The sequence below is a fragment of the Tauraco erythrolophus genome, chromosome 11 (assembly GCF_009769465.1).
Source record: "Tauraco erythrolophus isolate bTauEry1 chromosome 11, bTauEry1.pri, whole genome shotgun sequence".
Lineage (NCBI taxonomy): Eukaryota > Metazoa > Chordata > Aves > Musophagiformes > Musophagidae > Tauraco > Tauraco erythrolophus.
In genome coordinates, this window is record NC_141475.1 from 1,648,752 (window position 1) to 1,672,919 (window position 24,168).

Genomic DNA, 24,168 nt, shown 5'->3' on the forward strand with positions numbered 1-24,168 from the left:
ACCAGCTGGCCATGGTGAAGAAAAAGCAACACTACTGGTTAAAGCCAAGCAAGATGGGGGGAAAAATTAAAGGAAGAGGAGCGAGAACCAAGCGGGAGTGCTGGTTGATGAGAAGCTCACCATGAGCCGGCACCGTGTGCTGGCAGCCCAGAAAGCCAACCGTGTCCTGGGCTGCATCCAGAGCAGCGTGGGCAGCAGGGCGAGGGAGGGGATTCTGCCCATCTGCTCTGCTCTCCTGAGACCCCCCTGCAGTGCTGCGTTCAGCTCTGGGGTCCCCAACACCAGAAGGACACGGAGCTGTTGGAGCGGGGCCAGAGGAGGCCACGAAGATGATCCGAGGGCTGGAGCACCTCTGCTCTGGAGACAGGCTGAGAGAGTTGGGGCTGTTCAGCCTGGTGAAGAGAAGGCTCCGGGGTGACCTTCCAGCAGCCTTCCAGTACCTAAAGGTGCTCCAAGAAATCTGGAGAGGGGCTTTGGACAAGGGCCTGTAGTGACAGGACATGGGGCAATGGCTTTAAACTGAAAAAGGGGAGATTTCCATTAGATCCAAGGAGGAAATTTTTCACTCAGAGGGTGGTGAGGCACTGGCACAGGTTGCCCAGAGAGGTTGTGGCTGCCCCATCCCTGGAAGTGTTCAAGGCCAGGTTGGATGGGGCTTTGGGCAACCTGGTGTAGTGGAAGGTGTCCCTGCCCATGGCAGGGGGGTTGGAACTGGATGATCTTTGAGGTCCCTTCCAACCCAAACCATTCCATGATTCTATGAAAATATACAGCCTTTGGGGCAGAAGCAAGATGTGTTCGGGCCCTGGAGAAGGAGCCTCCCGGGTGCTGGAGACACACATTTAACTTTGCAGCGACACGACCTGAAATAGCTGCCATGGAGTAACGTCTCCATGGTGGCTCTATTCCGGGATGGAGCCGCTCCTGGTCTGGCCCATGGGGCAGTAGCTCAGGAATAGCCCCGGCCGGCGAGCACGGCCCTGGTGTGCTCTCCTGCGTGGAGAGGACCTCACTGTCACCACGAGCATCTTCCCTTCCCATCTCCAGCCAACATTCGTCAGGAAGGGCCGGGGAGAGGGACCCGCCTGCCAGTTTTCTGGCTGATTTCATTTTCTTAGAATTTGGTTCCGTTTCTTTTTCTTTTTTTTTTTTTTGGGGCGGGGGGACAGCTGGAAAAAATAATATGTTTTGGTTGCCCTGGAAACGCGCTCCTAAACTTTTGATGGGTCCAAGGCATGCCAAGAGTTCCAGGACGGCCAGTCACGGTGGCGGAGGCTTGCCCTCGCTTCCCGAAAGCGGCAGGGGCTGCTCTCCAGCGGGTCCGGGCACACGTGGCCCTGACCGACCCTCCATCCCGACCCCTGTTTGCTCGGCAAACGCCGTGTTGCTTACAAATTCCTGGGACGTGCCATGGGATCGCAAGACTGGGCTCCGCCGGCATCGTGTTACTTCATGCTGGACCCTATGCAAGAGGGAGAAAAAAAAAAAAAAAAAAAAAAAAATACGGATCGCGCTTTAAGGCTGTAAAAATGCGGGTGGGAATATTTTCCAGCCTGTGTCATTTTCCGTCGAGGCCAAAATTCGCGTTCTGCCTCTCGCTGTTTTGTGGTTTTCTCCCTGAAACTCGGGGGCTTTTTTGGTTTGAGGCTCTTCAATGCCTTTGGCAGCCCCGCTTCCCCGCGGGTTCCAGCCTGTGCCGGTGGGAGAGAGCGGGACGTTGGGCTTCCAAGATCATAGAATCATAGAATCATAGAATGGTTAGGGCTGGAAGGGACCTTCAAAGGTCATCTAGTCCAACCCCCCTGCAAGGAACAGGGATATCTCCAACTAGATCAGGTTGCTCAGGGCCTTGTCCAACCTGGCCTTGAACGTCTCCAGGGATGGAACATCCACCACCTCTCTGGGCAACCTGTTCCAGTGTTCTACCACTCTCATAGTAAAAAATTTTTTCCTAATATCCAACCTGAACCTACCTCCCTCTATTTTAAAACCATTACCCCTTGTCCTATCATAACTGGCCCTCCTGAACAGCCTCTCCCCATCTTTCCTGTATGAGACACGACTTTCTCCACTGAAGAATTAGGAAATTCAAGGGCAGCGATTCTTGCCCACCCCACCCCGTGTGAAAAATTTCAAGGAAACCTTGTAAAATTTCAAGCATCTGGAGTTAAAACTTCCCTTCAGCCTGAAGCCGATTGTTTTCCCCAAATTTGACTTTCCTAAGCATGAGAACCATGAGAAATAGGGACCTTCTCTTCGGTTAACTAATACAAATTCTTACTCTAAACCTCTTTTTTAGAAGAGTTTTAGCTTTAAAGTGGAGAGGGAAAGAAAATGACGATGAAATGTTTCCCCCACAGCAGGCAAGAAGGCCAAACATCCAATTTTTCCTGGAAGGAAGAAGTCAGGTTTTTTTATTAAAAAAAAAAAAAAAAAAAGGAAAAAAAAGAAACCAAGGCACTTGTGTATGAGGAAATGTTTCACTTGAAATTTCCAGAGTGGTGTTACTGTGCAGTGACTCAGTGCTGGTGTTAAGACCTGGGAAATGAAATTCAGCGGCTTTTCGAAGCCCGTTTGAAAATTAAAAACCTTTGGAAAACAACTCCTGCCTGATGGGAGGTCAGGCTTCCAAAACGTCGTGGTGAAACACTTAAGGTTGGGGTTTTTGGTCAAAATAAATGAAGAAATAAAAAGGTGTCTTGGGCCATGGACAAGCCAAACACTGACGGGACGATGTGAATAATGTTTAGCCAAAAAAAAAAGAATTTTGCTCAAAAACTCCATCCCACTTGCCGGCATCTTCTTGTTACCCCGAGGGAGCTGTCGGTCCCCAAGCCTTTCATGCAACACTTGCCTTGACACATCCATTGGGTGCTCCTCCATCCCAGAGCTGGTGTCTGGACCCACTGTCCCCCAGCTCCCACCCTGGTGCCTTCCCAGCATGGACAGACTCCCCTGCAAAAGCCCAGCATGGGTTTTCCCTGGAGATGCTGCACGAGGATGAATTCATGAGCTGCTCATAGATCATCACTGCCACCATCCGACCCAAGCCCTAGCTCCAGCTGGGAACTTGAACAGAGATCCAGCCCCACCATCACCTATCGGCATCAAACCTCCAACGGGCAAGAGGCACGGCACAGATCCTCCCCGTCCTCCAGCTAGCACCGACCTTCCCTTCCTCACCTCCTCACCACCATCCATCTGGGCCCACCGTTGCTCCTCAGCTGCCGGAGCATCCGAAGCATCCTGAAAATGTTGCTGAGATGAAGCAACCTGGGGCTGAACGTGGAGCTCTCCCTGCCAGGCATCTCCTCCTCCGGCAGGCAGGGGTGCAGCCGAGCGTGGACCCAACGCTCCATCGTGCCAGACTCATCTTTCATGTGAAGTAGTGTACCCAGGTGAAGGAAAGAAGCCCCAAAACCAAGCCCCACGCACCAGCGAACCTGGGTTTGAGGAGCCAGAGGAGCTGGCAGGGACACAGGAGCCCTGACTCGTCCCGTGCCCCTTGCTGCCAGCTCTGACCTCCTGGAGACACGCAGGTGCTGAAGTCCAGGCTGGACAAGGGCTTTTGGACAACCTGAAGGCCCCGATATTGGGTCCAGGGAGGGTTTTCAGGGATCACACTTAAGAGTGAAGGTGGAGGAGTGCCTACGAGGCTGCCCTGCTAGAGGATGAGGAGGCTGGAAAGGTGAGGAAGGAGTCCCAGCCCTGCCAGGAGAACTGTGGAATGAAGCAGGGAATCCCTGCTGCCTGCAATGGCTGGATGGTCAGGCTGCTCTCCGGCTCCCCTTGGCGCCCAGCTGCCTGCATCATGCCCGGATGCACGTCTTCCAAACCCTGGGGACACAAACCGAGGAGCCCAGGCACCGTCCTGCACCCCTGCTCCAGCTGCCTGCATGAGCTGCATCCTCGGAGCATCCCTAACCACCTCGAGCATCTCCAGCCTCCTTGAGCATCTCCAGCCTCCTTGAGCATCCCCAGCCACCTTGACCAGGCGAGGCGATGGACAAGGTGCCCAACAGGCCAGATCCTGCCCGCTAGCACCAGCCCAGGGCTGCTCTGCCACCAGACTTGGCCCAAAAATTCACCCGCTGCCGGCTGCGGGGAGCAGCAGGAGCGGCAGCCGGACCACGGCCGGGGAGCGGGGAGAGCCGGCAAGCTCGTCCGCCTGGTTTTTCAAGGTCACAGAGGTGGTGGGAAGGAAAGAAAAAAGAGGGAGGAGGGGGGAAAAAAAAAAAAAAAGTTGACTCAGAAACCGCAGGGAATTTTTTGCCTTTTTAGAATACTGGGAAGAGAAAAAAATAGCCGCAGTTATTCAAAGCATCCGGGATAATAACAGCCTGTTTACTGTTTGCAGGCAAAGATGGCAGGCAGGCGGCACAGCGCAGGGAAGAGGAATGAGGAATTTGCCACGCTCGTGCCGCAGCCCAACCGCTTCTGCTTCGCCTGGCAAAGCACCAGGCGGCTCTCCCGGCCCGCGAGGGCAGGAGCTGGGCGTCCCTGCCACCACGCCTGGCCAGTCCCCACCACCGAGGGCTTCGGGAGAGACCCGGGACCGGGGAGGATGGAGAAGGAGCTCCCAGTGCCGGAGGATGCTCGTGCTGCTCCGCGGCTGGGGGGATGGAGCATCCTGGAGGGAGTCACGGCCACCCCCGTGCACGTGGGGCCATGTGTCTCCCCTAAATAACGGCACCCACCCCCAACCCATGGGTCATGGCTCTGCTCTGATGCTCTGCAGGGACGGGCATCGTGGAGGTGGCTCATCACTGTGATGGGACGCAAAGCTCAACGCAAGGACTTCGGAGGGGGGAGGCGCTGACCCCCCAGCAGGATGCCAGGGGAGAGCCCCCAACAGCCCTGGGCACAGAGAGGAGCTGGTGGGCTTGGGGGTCCAGCAGAGCCCCGGAGGAAGGCGATGGGGAGAAGGACGGAGGAAGAGGGAAGGGAAAGGTTCAGCAGGTTCGGTGGGGAGAACTTCATTCCTGCCGGCCCAAAGAGCAAGCTGGGACTTGATGCGGGAGAAAGCACCGCGGTTTGCCCAACTGGTTTGCTGGGAAGCCAGCTGTGGGGCTGGCCCACAGCGTTGCCAAACTTCCCCCACAAGAATCGGGATTGTTTGGAAGAAGAGTGAAATTCCCTTTCTCCCAAATCTCGGTGGGGATTTTTTGGCTTTTCAAAGAGCCGTTTTCCATTGTAAGGGGGTTGTGATGAGCTTGTTTTTCCCCATCCAGCTCTGGCAGTTGGCAAGTGGAAAAGGAAAAGAGACACACAAGGAGAGGACGAGGAGGACCCAGGGCCAACAAAGGACCTGCCAAGCTCTGAGATGCTCCAAGGACCAAGCTCCAACCTCCAGGCTCTAAGGAGAAATGAGGAAAAGCAGGAAGCAGAGCTGCAGAGATGCTGGTGTGGTGTGGCACCAGGGGAACGAGGTGCTCCTGGCTGGGAATGGGACTTCATGGATGGCCACGGGAAGATCCTCAGCCTTGGCCTGACTCAACGTGACCACGGAAGGGACCGTCCCTCCCCGAACAGCCCCCAGGCCAGACGAGCCATCTCCCTTTCACCCGCGAAAGAGCTGCTGCCCCGGGACAGGGTGTCTCACTCAAAGGCACCCAGGTGACAGTGGTGGCATTGGGAGAAGAGCCCGCTGGCCCTTTCCCATCTCTCCAGGGCTGTGGATGTGCAGCCCACGGAAGGAGTTGCATCCAGACGCCAGCCCAGCCAGCAGCTCGGCAGCCATCTCCAGCCACCCTGTCTTAGGGTCCTGGGGACATGGGGACACCAGGACTGGGGACACAGGGATGCAGGAACACAGGGATGCAAAGGCTGAGGACACAGGGAGGTGAGGACACAGGGATGCAGAGATCAAGCACACAGGGATGCAGGAACTCAGGGACTCAAGGATCAGGACGCAGGGATGCTGGGACACAAGGATCAAGGACAGAGATCATGGACACAGGGATGGGAGCAAGAGCATGAGGTTTGGTTCCCACCTGGTATTTTGGCTGAAACAGCTAAAGAGTCACTGGCAACTGTGCCACAGTGACAGAGATGGTCCTGGCTTGGGCAGGACCCACGTGGGATAAAGGAGTGGGGGTCCAAGCAGTGCTGATGGTGAAACCCAGCGAGATGGTGGGGAAAGAGCGGAGGGAAATGCCAGTGATGATGGAGCCGTAAAGCAGGTGATAACACACACCCACACCAGCCTTCCCTGTGCCAAGGTACGGAGCTCCATCAGGCTGTTTCTCCGGCTGAAAAGCAACCCTACCAAAACAAACAAATCCGGGTGCTGCACCGCATCCTCGGGAGCGTAGCAGGAGGAGCCGTGACCTCCTGCCCCAACCTGCTGGGCTCAGGCATCCTCTCCCCACGGCCTGACTCCCACATTTACCAACAGATTTTGGGGTTTTCCTTTCCCCTTCCCATTTTTTTGGCAGCTCTTCTCTGCCACCTCGCTCGTAGAGGGCTGTGCTCCCCCATTTTCTGGCTCCCGGTAACTGTGATAGCCCCGGGAACTGGGGTCCACAGGGGGATGGGCAGGATGGAGGATGACCAAGCGGTGGGCAAAGCTCTCAACAAGAGCCCGTTCCCTGAATCCCTGGACCCGGAGAGCTGCCTGCAAACAGCCAGACCTGCCGCAAGGTCGCTCCGCATCCGGATTCGGGTAAATAAAGCGTCGGGGCGTGAGAGCTGCAGTATGCCAGGAATGCTGCAAGCCTTCCCGGGGCGGCTGCCTGCAGCTCCCGGGCAGCAGGAGCTGGGGGAGGCAGGGCAGGTATGGCCCTGGCCGGTGGCCACTGGGACCTCCTGACATATTCCCAGCAGCTGAAGCTCCCCTTGAGCTTCCTACTCAGTCCGCCTCATCGCTGGCCCCGTTTTGGGGAGAGCAGAAGGGTCCCCTTCAGAGCACGGGGTGAGCTTGTGTCCTTGCTTGCAAAACCCAGGAGAAGCCATGGGTGGAAGGAGGAGCTCAGTCTCTTTGACCTGGTCTTGTGGGGGTGGAGACCTGTCCCACGGCCACAGGAAGCTTCAGATTTTCAGCCACGCTCCTTCCAGGTGGGAAAGGTAGAGCTGAAGCAGCGTTCAACATCGCAGTCCCACCAAGATCTTCAACGGAGTCCTAAGCCACCTTCCAGGGAGGAGTTGGTGGCAAAGCTGGTTTCTTACGCCGTTGTTCTGCATAACCCGAGCTGAAGCCTGGGGCAGAGACTTGCCCAAAATCTCCCGGTCCCCAGGGACAGCAGGATAAAAAAAATAAAATAAATGAATTGCCAATAAATGCCAAGCGATGCAGAAAAAGGGAAAGTCCTGGCCCGGCTGGTGATGGCTCCAGCCACGCTACCAGCACCCAAGCAGCCAGAGCAGAGTCCCCAGGGATGGTCCCTGGGAAAAATTAACGCGACAGCTGTTAAAAATAAAAGTCAAAACACAGCAGCAAACCAAAAGCTCAGAGGAGAAGGGCTGGGGAGCGACACGATGTGGCTGTGGAAGTCCTAAGGCAGTCCGAGCTCCAACACCAGGAGAACTTCTGCTCTTCCAGCAGACCAAGGAGCCAAGCAGGGTGGGAAGGGCTTGGAGGTGGCTGACAAAGCCGAGGGAGAGCTCGGGGGCCAGGTCCAGCCGTGCTTGAAGATATGGCCATCAAGAAGTCTCCACAGTGGGGGCTGAGGTGGGCAGGAACGGGTCTTGTGAGGAAGAGGAGGAGGATCCCATCAGTCTTGCGAGGAAGAGGAGGAGGACACCATCAGGATGGAGTTACCGGAGCACTACACGCAGGAAGGAAACTACATCGACATTTCTAGGCGATTCCATCCTTTTCACCCCGTCGAGACCCTTAGACCTTTTCCCCTCGACGGTCCCTCCATCTCGCTCCATCACATGGGGAAAAAAAGAGCAGCCGTGGGTCGATATTTGGGATTTTTTTATTAAAATATTGTTATACCAAGTGGAATGCTACAGCAATCTCGGTATAGGGCGGCAGAACGAAACAGCCAGGTTTACGTTTAAATACTTCAGATAACTTAAAACGCACAAAACAAGAACTCCTCGTCTTTGGCAAGGGGGAGGAAAAAAAAAAAATAGTTCACAGCACGAGAAAAAAAAATACTTCAAAAGAAATACCAATATTAATATAAAATATATTAAGTTGGGGGGGGAGGGTGTTTCCTCTTTCATAATTTTTTGTTTGTTTGTTTGTTTTTCCGCTTTGTAAACAACGCACGAGAACCGAACGCATTTTTTACGTGTCTGGGAGAGAAAAATAAAAAATGCAGTTGTCCAGCAAATGCACACATGTTCGGAGAAGAAAGAAAGAACAGGAAAAAAAAAAAAAAAAAAAAAAAAAAAAATATATATATATATCTACATAGACGAAGGGCAAGGACGGGGAGCATCCACGCTCGGGGGAGCGAGACGTCGGGCAGAAACCAGCTGCCAGTAGCTGGGGGATGCGGTGGTGGGATGAAGGGCGGCGTGTCCCACCACCCTCCTCAGCCTCCTCAGTTCCCTCCGAGCGTTTTGCCTCCGCTTTCAAGGGGATTTCTCTCCATTTTTCCTTCCCTCCATCCTTATTTTCTCTTCTGCTTCCCCGCCGCCTCGTGGTGAACCCGCAGGCCCACCCGTCTGAGAAGCCGGAGGCAGGATGCGGGTGATGGAGGGTTGGGGCTCCCAGCTGTGGGCTTGGCCACGTGGATCCGGGCGGTCAATGGGATCCACGGAGGATCCTTCCCGGCTCTGCCCTTGCACGGAGATGTCGGATTGTGGGTACAGTTCGGGCGAGCGGAGCGGGAAATTCCAGTCGGAGGCTGAGCACTTGGGTGGGTGCGGATGGGCAAGCCCAGAGGTGGGACAGGGACGGAGCCGGGATGGGGATGGAAGCGATGATGAGGAAGAGGATGGGAAGAAACATCCCCCCGGCCTCGGAAAGGAGAAGAGGCTGAAACGATAAATACGTTTGCTCCCGTCGTACAAAACCCGAGCGTATTTACAGAGGGGTCGCCGCGGGGGGCCCCGGGCTCCAGCGCGCCCCGCGCAGCCGGGGACCCTGCGGGCTCCGAGCGGGGACGGTGGCCATCCTGCCCAGGAGGTCACCCGTTGAGACCGGCCGCCGGGATGCTGTGGAGCTCCAGGCTCGGTCCTCCTTCCCAGGCAGGTGCAGGCAGGGCGGCTCTGCCCGTGCGGCGGGCAGGGAGGGCAGATGTGCCAGTGTGCAGCCCTCGGGTGGCCTTAAATCAGGATTTCCACCATGTCGGAGACGTCTGGGGCTCTGGCAGTGGCCGAGGTCTCTGCAGAGAAACAAGGTGAGAGCTGGAGGAGAAGCAAAGAGCATCCACCCCACCTCCCCTCAACGGTGTTCCAGAAAAATAAAAAAAAGCACAAGCGATTGCGGGGATTCAAACCCGCCGGACTCAACTGGGGCTTTTAAAATGCCTTAAAAAAATAAAAATAAACCAATCACTGACGCTTGTGCAAAGCCCGTCTCCGGAGTCGCCGGCTCTCCCCCCGTGCCGTGCCCGTGGGACTCACCCAGCAAAGCGGCCGGGCGCTCGGTGCCCTCGCCCTGCCCGCTGCTCTCGGCCGCCCCGTCCGTCTGGGTGCTGCCGTCCTTGCTGCCGTGCTTGGAGTGGGATGGCGGCGGGAGGACGGCGGGCGCTGCTGCTGCCGCTTCGGCGGTGGCTTTGCCTGTTGGAGGAGACGCCGTTAGGGATCGCCGGAGAAATCCCCCGCTCTCCTGCCGAAGCTGCAGGGGAACGGCAGCAACTCCATGCCACCGAGCAAAGGGCAGGGAATGGGCAGGTGCCTCAGTTTACCTGTGCTGCCCCGGGAGTTGCCCTCGGCCAGCCGGTCACTCTGGCCGGTCCCCGGCCAGCTTGAGGTGGCCGAGGCGGCGAAGACGGAGGGCACGGATTTGGCCGGCCGCAGGGAGCCCTGGAGGGTCTTGCTGGGGTCCCTCCGCGAGCGCTGCTGCAGGACCTTGATGACGGCGTCCTTCTCCAGGATTTGGGCATGAAGGGCTTTTAACCTGGAGAGGGGAAGAGGTGGAAGATGGGAGAGGAGCCGGAGGGGGAGAAGAGGACTTGGGCACCAGCCAGCCAGACCCCGGTGCGTGCTCGTCGACGAGGTGGGCCTACCTGTTCTCCATCTCCTGGTGCTTGTGGCTGGCCAGGAGGAGGTCCTCGTTGAAGCTGCTGTTGGGGGAGTGCCGCGGGGAATGGCTGATGAGGGTGGTGTCCCGCTGCGCGGCGGCGGTGGCCGCGGCGTCCATGGCGAACTGCCGCATGGTGCACTCCTCCAGGTACTTCTGCTCCCACTTGGTCATGTCAGCCTCCAGGGCCAGGATCTTCTCCTCCTTCTCCCTCAACTGCTCCGACAGCGTGTGGGCGCTCAGCTCCGGCGTCCCCCCGCCTGCAGCGCCCGCCTGTCTCTGCAGCAGCAGAAAAAAAAAAACAAACCAAAAAGTGAGGATGACGTGAAAGTGAGGATGAGGAAAAGTGAACGTCTGGAGATGTTCAAGGCCAGGTTGGACGAGGCCCTGAGCAACCTGATCTAGTTGGAGATATCCCTGTTCCTTGCAGGGGGGCTGGACTAGATGACCTTTGAAGGTCCCTTCCAGCCCTAACCATTCTATGATTCTATGAGGAGGTGCTGGGAGCACCTACAACGGTTCACCAGCACCCACCGTGGTTCACCAGCACCCACCTGCTGAGCCCGCAGCATCTTCAGCTCCTGCTCCAGGCGGGTGCGGAGCCGCAGCTCCAGCTGCTCCCGCTTCTCGCAGGCGGCCTGGAGCTGGCCCAGGGCCGCTTGCAGCCGCTCCACCTTCTCCACGTAGGCTCGCTTCTTCCGCAGCTCGGCCTCCGCCTTGGCCGCCCGCGCCTGGGCGCTGCCCAGCGCCTGCTCCAGCAGCTCTGCCCGCCGGCGCTGGTCCTCGTTGGCGCTGCGCAGCAGGGAGACCTCCCGCTCCAGCTTCTCCTTCTCCTGCTGGTGCTCGTAGCCTGCGAGAGAGTCCCCCCCGAGGTCTCAGCCGAGGGAGCTCTGACACCCTAAGGATGGTCCACGAAGCCCCACGGAGGCTCTTTGCCCCCCAATACCCGGCTGTGCCATCCCTCCCCTGGCACAAAGGGTGTACGGGGGCGTGGGGCATCCCAGCTGCTCGGGCAAACAGCCAAAAGCCTCCGTTTCCCACGTTCCAGCCCAAAGTTTGGCTGGCGAAGGAGAAAAGCTGCCCGGCGCGAATCCCGCCACCGTAGGGAAGGGGATTCTTCCCGCGTGATGCCAATGCCGCGTTTTCCCTGCTAAACCCACGGCTGTAGGCAGGGTTTTGCCCCAAACAAAGCCTGGGCCCGCGCCGCTGCCAGGAGCCGGAGGGAGGAGGGAGGGAAGGGCCAAGCTGGCGCGGGGCGGGAGTGCGGACTCGGTGCTGGAAGAGCCGGCGCGGCGGCAGGAATGCGGAGAATGCGGGTCACGCCGCCGGCCGGCCGGCCGGCCGGGATTAATGGCTCGAGTCCAGCGCCAAGAGTGGCTCCATCCTCCCCGGGGAAGGGCGAGAGCTGCCGCCCGCCACCCGCCTCCTCCTCCTCCTCCTCCAGCCGAAGAGGAGCGTGCCGAGCCTCGCCGTCCCGCTGACGGATGCCACCGAGTGCCAGGAGAGGACGGGCGGTGTCCCCAGGGACTTACTCTGCGCCAGGAGTTTGGCCACGCTGCTCTGGTTGCTCTCTTGGCTCTCCTGGGTCTTGTTGGCCAACTGCTTGTTCGCCGACTCCAACCGCTCTGGTCCAAAGGCAATTAAACCCAATTAAGATTTAAATACGAGATTTTGGCCGAAGGAAGCGGCCTCATGGAAGCACCCAGGGATGGAGAGCGCCCATGAGGACGGGGACACGGAGGGTCCCTCACCTTTCAGGTCCCGGTTGAAGTCTTGGAGCCTCCTCATCTCGCCGTCTCTCTTGTTCCTCATGGCTTTCTCCAAAGCTTCCCGCTTGGAAGACGCCTTGACGAGGTTTTCGTAATCCTCCGAGATGCGCTGGATCTCGCTCTCCAGCTGGGGCGGAGGAAGGGACAGGCCGGGGTTAGATATTCATGGAATGAGGAAAGGAGAGGGAGACGCCGGCCAAAGCTCAGCCCAACCTGAGCCGCCAGCGGAGCTCAGCGCACCCGCGGGACCCCCCCCCAGCACACGTTTTTGGGGGAGAAAACTCAGTTTTGCTGCTTTCCTCCTTGCAGAAGAGTCCCTCCAGAGGGTTTTGGCTCCGCCGCAGCCCGGCCAGCGGGGAACAGCCGCCCCTTGTCCGCGGCCGCACAAAGGGCTTTCTGTGGCGGCCGGGGCTGGTGGAGGGAGGGGGTCACCGGAGAATGGGCCCCTTCTCCCCCGGCCCGGCTGCTGCGTGGCCCAAACGCAGCTGCTCGGAGGGGAACGGAGGAGGAGAAGGGATTAAAACCCTTCGAGGGGGGGTGAATTTTCACAGCAGCCGGTCGCAGCGGTACGGGGGGGGGGGGGGACACGGGAAGCCGCGGCGGCCGCTCACCTTCTGGATGCGGTTCGCCTTCTCGGCGCAGCTCTCCAGCTCCCGCCGCAGCTTCTCGCTCTCCCGCTGGAGCCTCTCGTTCTCCCGCAGGACCGCGTCCGCCCGGGCCAGGCGGCTGCTGGCTGAGGTTGGCACCACCTGGGTGCTCACCAGGGTCTCCACGCCGCCGGGAGCCAAGGTGGCCGGGCACAGGGCGCCTGGTGGCGGCAGGAAAGCGGCGGGGACGTGGGTGGGCAGCACCCTGCGAGGAGGGAGGAGAGAGATAGAATCATAGAATCATGGCATGGTTTGGGTTGGAAGGGACCTCAAAGATCATCCAGTTCCAAGCCCCCTGCCATGGGCAGGGACACCCTCCACTACACCAGGGTGCCCAAAGCCTCATCCAACCTGGCCTTGAACACTGCCAGGGATGGGGCAGCCACAGCTTCTCTGGGCAACCTGTGCCAGTGCCTCACCACCCTCAGAGTGAAAAATTTCTTTTAGATCTAACCTAAATCTGCCCTCTTTTCAGGATGCTCAAAGGGTTTGGGAAGGCAGGAGAGCTGACTGCATCTCCAGCATCTCACCCACCGCTCCAAACCCACAGGCCACGTCGGTGCCGGTGCCTCCGGGTCACCCCAAAGGAGGAGGGAGGCTCCGGGAAGCGCCCGTTTGGCTTTTCGGAGCTGGGAAGCGCTCACCGGAGCACCCTCAGACACAAAATAAACCCCATCTCGCAGGGATGCCTCGAGCTGGCAACTCCAGGAGCCGGCTGGTGGGTCAGGACGGGCTCCCGGACCCCCAGACCCACCCCATCGCTGGGGATGCTGCAGGTGGACGGCAGCCTGGCAAAGGATGCGCCTCGGGAACTGGCGCCGCTGCCCCTTTCCCTTGTTTTCGGGGCAAAGCGAGGGCTCCTGGCGCAGCTCCTCACCACGGAACCGTTCACACGGCCTCGCTGTATTCGGAGGAGCCGGAGCGCAGCGCGGCCGCTCCGAGTTCCTCGACATCCCGCGGCCGCCTCGAATCCCCCCCGCGCGGCCTGGCCCCGCTCCGCCGCGGGCCGCCCGCCAAGGGCCTGCATTCCTGCGGGATGATATAGGAGCGAGGAAGAACAACTACATCTTCCTCGTGGCTCCCCTTCCCCTCTTTGTTCCCTGGAAGGAGAAGGTTTTCCTGCCGGAGATGCTATCGCTCTCCGCCCGGATAGGGCAGCAGGGCTGGGAGAAGCGTCGAGTCCTCCCATCGAGCTGCCAATTCCCTTCTTCCCATCGTTTCCCGCACTGGAAAAAGTTGCTTCCAGCCCTTCCCAAATGCCAGGCAATGCCTGGACCTCTGTGCTCCCTGGATTTCTGGGCTCCCCAGACCTCTTGGAGACAACCTGGGGCTGCTCATTGTCTCCGCTACCCACCCAGGTTCGGCTCGGCAGCAATCCCGAGGCACCGGGAGGCAACCGGAATGGGTTTCCACGGAGCGGGGAGCGTGTTTGCCCTCCACCCATACCTATTCCACATTTAGCCTTTTCCTGAGCTGGTTCCAGCTCCTAAATTGCCCCCAGATTCCTCCCAGCACATGGGGAGGGGGCAGGGTCTGCAGAGGCAGCGGGATTTTCATCTCCATTTGGAAAAATCCAATGGTGCTAGGGGAAACCAGGGAGAGGAGAGGACTGGGGGGTCCCCACAGACCCCCACGGGCTGAGCCGGATCCAGCCCTGCAAGGACAAGGGGTTCGATAACGGCTGCCCCCAGCCCCCCACCACTCCCCACATCCCACATCTTCCGAGCGTCCATCCCAGCCGCTCCTGGAGGGCACCCGGTGGGCACCCCAAAAGTGAGGCCCAGGGGCCAGGGGTTACCTGATTTCGGGATGCTGATATCCAGGACCTTCCCGGGAGCAGGGTTGGGGTTCAGCCAAGTAAGCGTCCTGAGAAGGGATGATGTAGGGATACTCCGGGGGGGGTCCCCGCACCTCCGGCCCCTCGGGGTGCTGCCCTCGCAGGGCAGCGAGCTGGTGGTGCCGGGAGAGCTGGGGGTAGCTGTGGGAGGCGCTGATGGGGCTCTGCGCTTTGGCCCCGTTCCTCTCCAGCGACAGCCGCATCAGCCGCTCGCTCAGCGACCGCACGTGCCCGTGCTTCAGGTCCTTCAGCCCCTCGTCGGGGCGTCGGGCGCCGCTCTCGGCTCCACGCGGACCGTTTTCGCCCCGAATCCCCGGGCCGGCCACTCCGGGTTGGTGCCCACTCCGCTGCGAGGCGTAATATTGGGAATGCGCCTTGGCCTCCTCGTAGGTCGGCAGCTCCTCGCCCTTGTGCTGGGGCTGGCAGAGCCGATAGACGCTGTTCTCCAAGTAGACGTGGTCGGAGTGATGCTCCTGGCCCTGGGGCTCCTGCCGCGTGGATTGCTGCACCATTTGGCTCTCCTCCGGGCTGAGGCTCTCCAAGGAGGAGCCGCCGGTGCCGGTGCCGCCGCTGCCGCCGCGCAGGGCCTGCTGCTGGATGGCCAGCAGCGTGCGGTTCTCCGTCAGGTTCCCGTAACGCAGCTGCTCCTGGATCAGGCGGTGCAGGACCGTCCCGTTCGAGTCCTCCGCCGTCCTCATCTCCGCCCGCGCCGTCGGTAAAGCCACGTTTCCACCGGAGAAGGGCGGCCCCAGGGACTTTAGCAGCAACTGGCCACTCCAAGGCACCTGCGCAGGGGGGAGGGAAAAAAGGGGGATAATCGAGAACCGGCCTGAGCAGGATGCGGCACAAACCATGATCCGCAAGCGTTTGTTTTCCAGGAATCCCGCTCGGCACGCTGGCCGGGACGTGCCGGCCAGCCGGGAGCCCGTGGCGGCGGTGGGAGCGCGGCCGCAGCCTCGCCGCTGCCATGGCTGAGCACTGCCGCTCTCATCGCACCCATGGCCGGGGCTGGTTCCAGGGGACCAGTCCGGTACTGGAGACCGGGAATGAGACCAGCTCCTGAACCAGCCCGGTACTGGAGACCGGGAATGAGACCGGCTCCTGAACCAGCCCAGTACTGGAGACCGGGAATGAGACCGGCTCCTGCGATAGAGTCGAGGCTCCGGTGCTGGCTCCCCACGGACCCGGGACCTCCCGGGGCTGGGGATCGAGGCGACCCTGGGGTCACTGGACACGGAGCCACTGGGGGCACCGGACACGGAGCCAACCGGGAGGCGGCCACGACAGCCCCCCCACCCCCACCCCGCCGCCTTTCCCGTGGCCAGGACGAACCGAATCGGCCCCGCACGGAGCTCCCGGTGCCGCTGGGGGTCCCGGTGCCGCTGGGGGTCCCGGTGGCGGAGGGAGCCCCGTCGGGGCGGCCACTTACCGGGGCATGGCGGAGCGGGGCGGCGGCGGTGCTGCCCGGGGAGCTCGGCGGCGGCTCTGGGCGTCCCGCCGGCAGCGGGGGCCGGCCCGGGCGCTGCTATGCCCGGAATGCAGAGCCCGGACCCGCCCGCTCCGCTCCGCACCGCCCATCCCCGGCCCGGCGGGGCGGCTACCGGTAGGGGGAGCGCTGACACGGGCACCGGCACCGGCCACGGCCACGGGGGTCGTGGGGCTGCTTCAGACCCCCCGGGAGGGGAGGGAGCGGGTCGGGCATCCCCAATCCCCGCGCTTGTCCTCCTCAAAATCACCCCAAAACATGCCCCGGGGGTTTCTCGCCCCCACCGGAGCCCCCCCCCCCCGCCGGCACCGTCAGCACCCCCGGGGGTGTCACTCCCGGAGCCACGAGCGTGCAGGGATGCTCGGGGTGCTCGACTGGCCTGGGCGAGGGACCCCACGCGTGTGTTGGGGTGGGCAAGGGACTCCACGCGTGTGCCAGGGGTGGGCGAGGGACCCCACATGTGTGCCATGAGAGTGCAAGGGACCCCACGTGTGTGCCACGAGTGTGCGCAGGACCCCACGCGTGTGCCAGGGGTCGGCGAGGGACCCCATGCGTGTGCTGGGGGGTGGGTGAGGGACCCCACGTGTATGCCACAGGTGTGCAAGGGACCCCACGCATGTCCTGGGGTAGCGCGAGGGACCCCACACGTGTGCCAGGAGTGGAAGAGAGACCCCACGTGTGTGCCATGAGAGTGCAAAGGACCCCACGCGTGTGCCACGGGTATGCAAGGGACCCCACGTGTGTGCTGGGGTGTGCGAGGGACCCCACGCGTGTGCCAGGGGTGCATGAGGGATCCCACGCGTGTGCCAGGGGTCGGCGAGGGACCCCATGCGTGTGCTGGGGGTGCGTGAGGGACCCCACGCGTGTGCTGGGAGCGGACAAGAGACCCCACATGTGTGCCATGGGTGTGCAAGGGACCCCACGTGTGTGCTGGGGTGGGCAAGGGACACCACACCTGTGCTGGGGGGTGGGCAAGGGACCCCACGCGTGTGCCATGGCTGTGCAAGGGACCCCACACCTGTGCCATGAGAGTACAAGGGACCCCACGCGTGTGCTGGGGTGCACGAGGGACCCCACACGTGTGCCACTCCACGGGTGCCCATGGGAGTGCGAGGGGCTTGTGGCGGGCAGAGGCAGAAGCGGGCCAGGGGCCTTGCGGGTGCCCCACGCGTGCAGGGAGCTCGCAGCTGCCGGGCTGGGGTGGGGGGGGGCGAGCTCTGCCCGCCAGCTGCCCGCCGGCATAAATCTTCCCGGTTAATTGCAGCTCGGAGAGACGCGCCTTTGTGTGCGGGGCCAAGGCAGCCCCACGAAAACCCGGCGGCCCCATCTGCTCTGCCCTCGTGCCCCCCCTTTTGTCGTGTCCCCCCCTCCTCGCCTCCCCTCAGCTCGTCCTCGCGGCCGTCCCTGCTGGCTCAGCACCTTGGGGTACCCCCTGCCTCCCTCGCAGCCTCAGTTTCCCTTTGAGAGCAGATGCCGGAGCTTGGCCACCCGCTGCGGTCGGGGACACGAGGGGATGGAGGAAGCCACCGAGGACCAAATTCCTTTTTCCCTTTCAAGCCCCAGCTCGTCTTCGGGGGGACACCGAGAACCCCGACCCCAAAGCCCCATCTCGGTGCCGAGCGCCCCAGGCTGCCGGTGCGGAGCCCGACGCCGGGTCCCCGAGACAGCAGATGGTCGGAGGGGAGGTGGTGACAGCGGCGGCGACGGAGAGGCAGGTGCAGGGGAAAATCGTTAATTAGCTACGGGACATTAAGCTCCCAGTCTTGCGAGAGGGAATTCGGCATCTTCCGCCCAGCGCAGAGCCGGGAAGTGGGTCTGGGGAGGGGGGACACGGTGGTCTCCAGCCCTGTCTCTGTGTTTCGCTGCTGCTGTTGGGGTGAAATCCAGCCCATGGCACACCGGTATCGCCCCTGGGCCACCCCAAGCCCCTCAAAAGCCATGGGATGCGATAGCTGGCAGCTCTCTCCCTCTGGATTTTCTTCCAAAACATAGGGAAAAAGAATAAATCATAGATTCATAGATTCATAGATTTCTAGGTTGGAAAAGACCTTAGAGATCATCGAGTCCAACCGTCCCTAATCCCCATTAAACCATATCCCCAAGTAGATCATCCACCCTATTCTTAAACACATCCAGGGATGGGGACAAAATCACCAACGCGGAGCAGGTAACAGACTCTAAGGGACACCCCAAAACCCTGGCGAGGGTCCTGCTGCTGCCTTCCTGGGGAGGAGAGGAGGGCACGGCTCTTGTCCCGTGTCCCCAAGCACGTGCCGAGCCTGGAAACACCAGCTCAGGCCCGGCACCGGGCAGATGGATGGATGGAAGGATGGATGGATAGATAGACAGATGGACGGATGGATGCACTGCTCCCAGATACCAAGCATGGCAGCAGAACTTCCGGAGGGACCCGGCTGTGGCTCTGCCCTGCTCTTTCCCAAGGGGATGGGGTGACCCACTCCGAGCGCCGAGGGAGCCGGCTCAGCTCCCCCAGCTGCCTCTCCTGGCTCATCCACCAGCCTTATCTCTGCCTGCGTCATCCCGCTTCCCTTCCTATCTTAACACCACTCTATTTTTGGCAGCAGGAAACCCCTCCTGGGCTGATAACACCCTTTTGGAAAGTGATCTGAAGAGTTTCCTCTTCTTCTTTCTAACGCTAGAGGTAAGAAAAGCTTCAATCTTTTCGTTTTCCTTTGGAAAAGGTGAAATAGCAGCTGGCAGCCCCGCTCCGGGCCGGACCGGCTGGCAGCAGGCAGCCCGCACGGACCTTCTTGCCACGGTGGGAGCGGGCAGGTGGGAAGCCCGGCTGGGACCGTGCCACGGGGCAGGGACTCGCCGCTCCGGCTGGATCCATGGGAGCGGGGAGCGAGCGCAGGTGCCGGTGTCCCGGGCTCCGCGGGTGACACACGGCTCCGCAATGCAAAACCCTCCCGCTGACCTCACCGCCCAGCCTTATCGACGAGGCGTTGGAGCGAGGCGAAGGAGCCAAGAAAATACTCGCGGGATGAGATCACCTCGGCTCTCTTCGTGCCTCCCAAAACGCCTCGGCCGCGCCGGGCCAGGATAACCGGGGCACTGTGGGCAGTGGAAGGTGCCTGCGATGGAGAGGGGGTTTGGAGCCACGGTTCAGACGGGGAATGCGCCTCAGTGTGCTTGGGGAGGGTCCGGGTGGGAATGGGGTGGTCGCTGCTGGCTTTGCCTGGTCCCCTCCCTCCTTTTCTTGCTGCTGGTGGCTGATACGGCCCTTCCTCAGTGGAGGAAGGAAAGGAAAGATCCCTCCCTGCTCAGCTGGAGGGGGCTCAGCTGGAGCAATGGAGGGACCAGGGCTGGTCCCATTGGAAAAAGGCCGATGGGGACATCCCCATGGGCAGCCATGCCCCAAGACGTGGCTCCAGTACCGCTCCTACCCTCCCCATCGCTCCGGGAAAGAGCAGGTTGCTTCCGCACCTCGAAGCCAGAACCCTGAGACTCCCCCTTGTTTGAGGGGACACTGGGTTGGACCCCAGGTGAGGATCACCCAGGGTTGGGGTGCTCCTGCTCCACCCCTACTCCTTGTCCTGGGTGCTCTCCTCTTCCCCTGGGACAGGGCAGGACCACCTGCCAGGCAGCTGGGACATCCCAAAGCCCTGCTCCCAAGCAAGGAGACTTCGGACACCCGCGGAGGTGATGCCATGGGTGCATTCATGGAGCCCCTTCTCAGGAATTTGGAGCATCTGGAACATCTGGAAACCCTCCAGTTGCTGCTCATCCACCGGATAACGCGGATTCGTGACCATGACGCAGTTGGGGACGTTCTCTTGGGTGTGCGCACCCATGTCTTCTTCTCCTCCTCCTCCTCCTCCTCCTCCTCCTCCTCCTCCTCCTCCTCCTCCTCCTCCTCCTCCTCCTCCTTCCCTCTGTGTTTTAAACCCCCTGAGTCATTTCCATTCCTGGATGTTAAATTGTCCTTCTCTGCTTTCCTTTATTTCCCCATTTCCTGAAAGGGGCTCGTTGTTCCTGACCTCCCGGCGCCGGCGCGGTGGGACCAGGGGCTTCGCTTTTAGTTGCCGGCATCTGCCAAGGAGATGCCAGCGAGAACAAAGGTGGAGCGTGGCCACCCGCCGCGTCCCAGTGAGATGCCGAGAGCCGCTAGCTCCAGGGGACACGCGGCTCGGCATTTCCATGGCAAAGCCCTTTGCCGATGTTTGGCCACGTTCTCACCGTTTGGGGCATTTTCACTCTTTTTTGAGAAATACCAAGTGCCAGGTGCGATTTCCTGTCCCCGCGGGAGGGCTGGCAGGGAATTCCCATGGCTTCAGCGTCGCCGGGAGAGAGGGCAGCTCCGTCCTCCTGCCCCAGCACCGGGTGGGAGCATGGGGTGATGTGGTGCCAGTGGGGAAAGGGCCACGGACAGGTGGCCACGGGCAGCGTCTCCGTGCTGGCCACATTTGCACACTTGTCTCTGCTCCGGAGCAGACGTGGCCTCCTTGCCCGTCCTCCTTCCCCATGGCCAAGCTGGGGATCAACACCCTAATTGGGAGGCACCGACTGCAGAAGGAGGGGGGTTGCACCCAGAGGGACACCAGCCACCCCACTCCCCATCCCTCTTTCGTGATGGACATAAGAGAACATCTGGACCCCTAAAGAAGCTTTGTGTCTCCCCAGCTGTGAGGATGACCTTTTGGGGATGCAGCCAGGGCGAAATCGGCTTGGCGCTGTGTTCCCAAACATAGAAGTGAGAACTATCCATCCTGGAAGAGCAGCCCTGGCCAAATCATGCTGGGGGGGTGGTGGAGGAGAGAAAAGGGCTGTTGACTCTTGAGTCTAATGATGACGCTTTATGAAGCAGGTTGTCCAATAGCTGTCTCCAATGCATGGACAGGTTATGTGAAATAAGAAGTGGGAAGGGGAGCGTTGGATAGGGGTTGTTCTTCATCGCTGGACCCCAAATGCAGCAGAAACTTGTCACCTCCTTGCTGCTTTTCCTGCCTCCTGCCTGCCCTGGTACAGACCTCATGGTCTGTCTAGAGGGATTTAGACCACTCTGGGGGAGGAATTTGGCTCCCTCACAGGGTGTCCAGGATGCCAAGTCCTACCTCATGCCATGCAGCTTTACCCAGAGGCGCTCCCACCTCCAGGCATTACCCACAGGAGGAAAGGAAAGGGATAACAAGGGCAGATGCGTCGGACAGCATCAGCCTGGGAGCAGCGCAGTTCCTGGGTACCGTGTCGGGGTTTTGGGGTGTACCCTCCAGGGCAGCCAAGGTGGGCACCGAGCTCCTGGAGTGAGCGTGTTGTTCCTGTCCTGCTGGAAAAGGGCTCCACCACGGAGTGGGGCACTGGATTAGGCTCTTCCCTGGCAGTGGCTCCAGCCGGAGAAGAGGAAGTGTGTCCGGACCCAAGCACCACAGCCTCCTGGAGCAGCTCCCACCAGGTCCCTGCCACCATCTGCCCTTTGCTCAGAAGCTGTAGGAGATAGGGATTTGGAGGGAGGACTTTGCTTTGCCCATCCTCTGGTGAGAGCAGAAGCACCAGGTGCTCTTTGGATCTCCTCTCTGGGCGAATCGGTGCCTGATGCAAGGAGCGTGTCCCAGCACAGCCACATCTGTGTCCGTGTCCTGCGTATGGGGGCGGACAGCTACGTGGGATCTTGGACCTGAACCCACAGCCCTGTTTGCTGTTTCATCAGCAGATGTGTGAGGTGTTTTCCTACAGCATCAGCAATTAGAGCAACAGCGGCCACCGAACAACCTGCTCTTAAATTTTCATGGAAATATGGAATAACAAAAGCCAACGAGAGAAAGATCAGGTGTTCCTCCAAGCCCTCACCACACTCCTCCACCAACAGACCTTCTTCTTGGGGGCACCTAGGCTGGTCATTTTGGCTAGCAACAGGTTAACTGCCTGAGAAATCGTAAAGACAAACTTAGAGCAGAATATGGAATATACAACGGGATGGATGGATGGATGGATGGATGGAAGGATGGATGGATGGATGGATGGATGGATGGATGGATGGATGAAAAGAAGGAAGGATCCTCCTTCTTCCCTCATTTAAATGCCATAGAGATAATTATGTCTTATCAATACGCCAATAAAAAGGCCAAACTCTTCAAAGCTCTGATGATGTCTCCATTTCTCCAGGGGCTGCTTGGCTACCAGGAAAGGAGGAGATGGATGTCAGCACTTCTCAACAGAAGGAAGCATCAAGGGAGAGGCACTGGGACAAGGCGCAGAACAGGGCAGAGAGGGCAAAGGACGCCCCAGAGGTCAGTTCTTGGCCTGCCATGTGTCGTGCTCCCCAAATTGGAGAAGAGGGAGGTCAGTAGCATTTCTGTCACCTGAAGGTCCCCCAGGATGATGGCCATCCCTTGGGGAGAGGCATCTCTGGGGACCAGGCTCAGTGATGTTGCTGGCTCTCTTCACAGGTCACGTTAAATGATCTCCCCGGGGCATTGGCTGTGCCCTGCAGGGACAGCAGAAACTGCACACGGAGGGTAGAGGAGGGAGGGAAGGGAACGGAGGAGGTCGGGAGGACAGAATAGCCCAGGTTGGAAGGGACCTGCAAGGATCATCTGGTCCAGCGTTTTGTGGGAAAGGGAGCCTAGCTGAGGTTATCTAGCACCTTGTCCAGTCTCATCTTGAAAACCTCCAGCGATGGGGACTCTGCCATGTCCCTGGGGAGGCTGTTCCAGTGAATGATTGTTCTCGCTATAAAAAAGTTCTTTTTTACATTGGGATGAAACATCTCCCCAGGTAACTTGTACCCGTTGCCCCTTGTCTTCTCCATGTGTCTCCTTGTGAAGAGAAAGCCTCCATCCTCTTTGTAACCACCCTTGAAGCACTGGAATACTCTGATGAGGTCCCCTCTGAGCCTTCCCTTCTCCAGGCAGTAAAGACCCAACTCCTTCAAGCTTTCCTCATAGGCCAGGTTCTCCAGCCCTCTGATCTTCTTGGTGGGCCCTCCTTTGGACCCTCTCAGGTCCCTTTCAGCAAGGCTGCTCCCCAGCCACACGGGACGCCTGGGATATGTTGTCCCAGCTGCAGGACTTTCCACTTGTCTTCATTAAATTTCATTCCCTTCCTGCTTGCCCGCTCTTCCAACCTGTCCAGGTCTCTCTGTGAGATGGCTCTCCCTTCTGACGTGCCCACTTCACCAGCCAGTCTGGTGTCATTAGCAGACTTGGTGAGGGTGCCTTCAATCCCACCATCCAGATCATTTATAAAGATGTTAGACAGTGTGGGGTGCAGCGTCGATCCCTGGGGGACCCCACTAGTGACCGGCTGCTGGCTGGAGTCAAGACCATTGGTCACCACCCTCTGAGCACAGCCTGTGAGCTCGTTTCCTACCCATCTTGCAGACCACCCAACCAGCTTGTGTCTTCCCAGTTTGTCAAGGAGAAAGCCATGGGTGCTGAAAACCAGCAGGATTTCAGGAGGATGGCAAAAAAAGTCTCGGTAGAGATAGCACCTCTTAGTCTGATGGTCTAAAGGAGGAGGAGGAGGTCTGCAGGAGCTTCCCTGGCTGAGGGCTCTGCCACCATGCTCGCTCCTGCTCACTTGGTCTCGTAGCAGTGCAGAGGGCTTCCCAGCTAATCTATATTAATAAATTAGATGTGTCTGGGAATGCCCCTGGCACCGAGGCCACGCAGCACGGGACAGACCAGTTCTGTGTCACCACTGGGATCAGCCCCAGCCCAATCCAGACACCTGAGCCATGCCTGGGAGCTGTGTTGTGGTGAAAACACAAGCGAACGGTGTGCCAGACGTGAAAGTAACACCTTGATGGCGTTGAACGTCCCTGGCATGGTGACAGTGACGGTGTCACCAGGTTGGGCACTGCTAATACGCAGCTGGATTACCGGAGGGCTCATCGCTCAGATGCAGCACGAGGTGAACCCTGCGTGGGCACAAAGCGGCCGTGAAACATCCCATGACCCGCCTCATCATGAGTTTTTGAGCTTCTCCTGTTGCACGTGGTGACGGTCATGAGAACAGCTGGGGTGGCATGGGGACAGATGTGGAGAGGGGACAGCAAAGAGCATCTCTATAGCTTCTGCAAACGTATGGAGGAAACCCTGCTGAGGCAAAGCTGGGTGTAAAGGTGGAGGGTGAAGCAGCAGCAGCAGCTTCCAACCCAATGCTGCCCAGGACCTGAAAACGATGGGTACTGATATCTCTGGTGGCAAGTTTCCACCAGACTCCCACGCCGAAGGTCTTCGTGCTTGCGTTACCGAGTTTGTGGCTGGCCCTGTGGCTCTCAGCCTGCAGCTCTGCTCTCTGAGCCAGCTTTTTAGCCAAGGAGA

At 59.7% G+C, this 24,168-nt stretch overlaps 1 protein-coding gene across 2 annotated transcripts; it reads right to left on the bottom strand.

Moving 5' to 3' along the window:
• Nucleotides 1–9,225: 9,225 nt before the first annotated feature.
• Nucleotides 9,226–15,095, bottom strand: AMOTL2 (angiomotin like 2). Of its 2 annotated transcripts, none has more exons than XM_086618246.1 (9): nucleotides 14,359–15,095; nucleotides 12,525–12,765; nucleotides 11,896–12,040; nucleotides 11,677–11,769; nucleotides 10,699–10,994; nucleotides 10,131–10,423; nucleotides 9,814–10,021; nucleotides 9,526–9,700; nucleotides 9,226–9,284 (listed from the first exon to the last, which is right to left on the bottom strand). In XM_086618246.1, exons 1-9 carry the CDS (start codon nucleotides 15,093–15,095, stop codon nucleotides 9,226–9,228), a joined length of 2,247 nt encoding a protein of 748 aa, XP_086474372.1. The 2 variants fall into 2 exon arrangements, with proteins under 2 accessions (XP_086474372.1, XP_086474373.1); XM_086618247.1 differs by having other exon boundaries at nucleotides 9,526–9,681; nucleotides 9,810–10,021.
• Nucleotides 15,096–24,168: the final 9,073 nt, after the last annotated feature.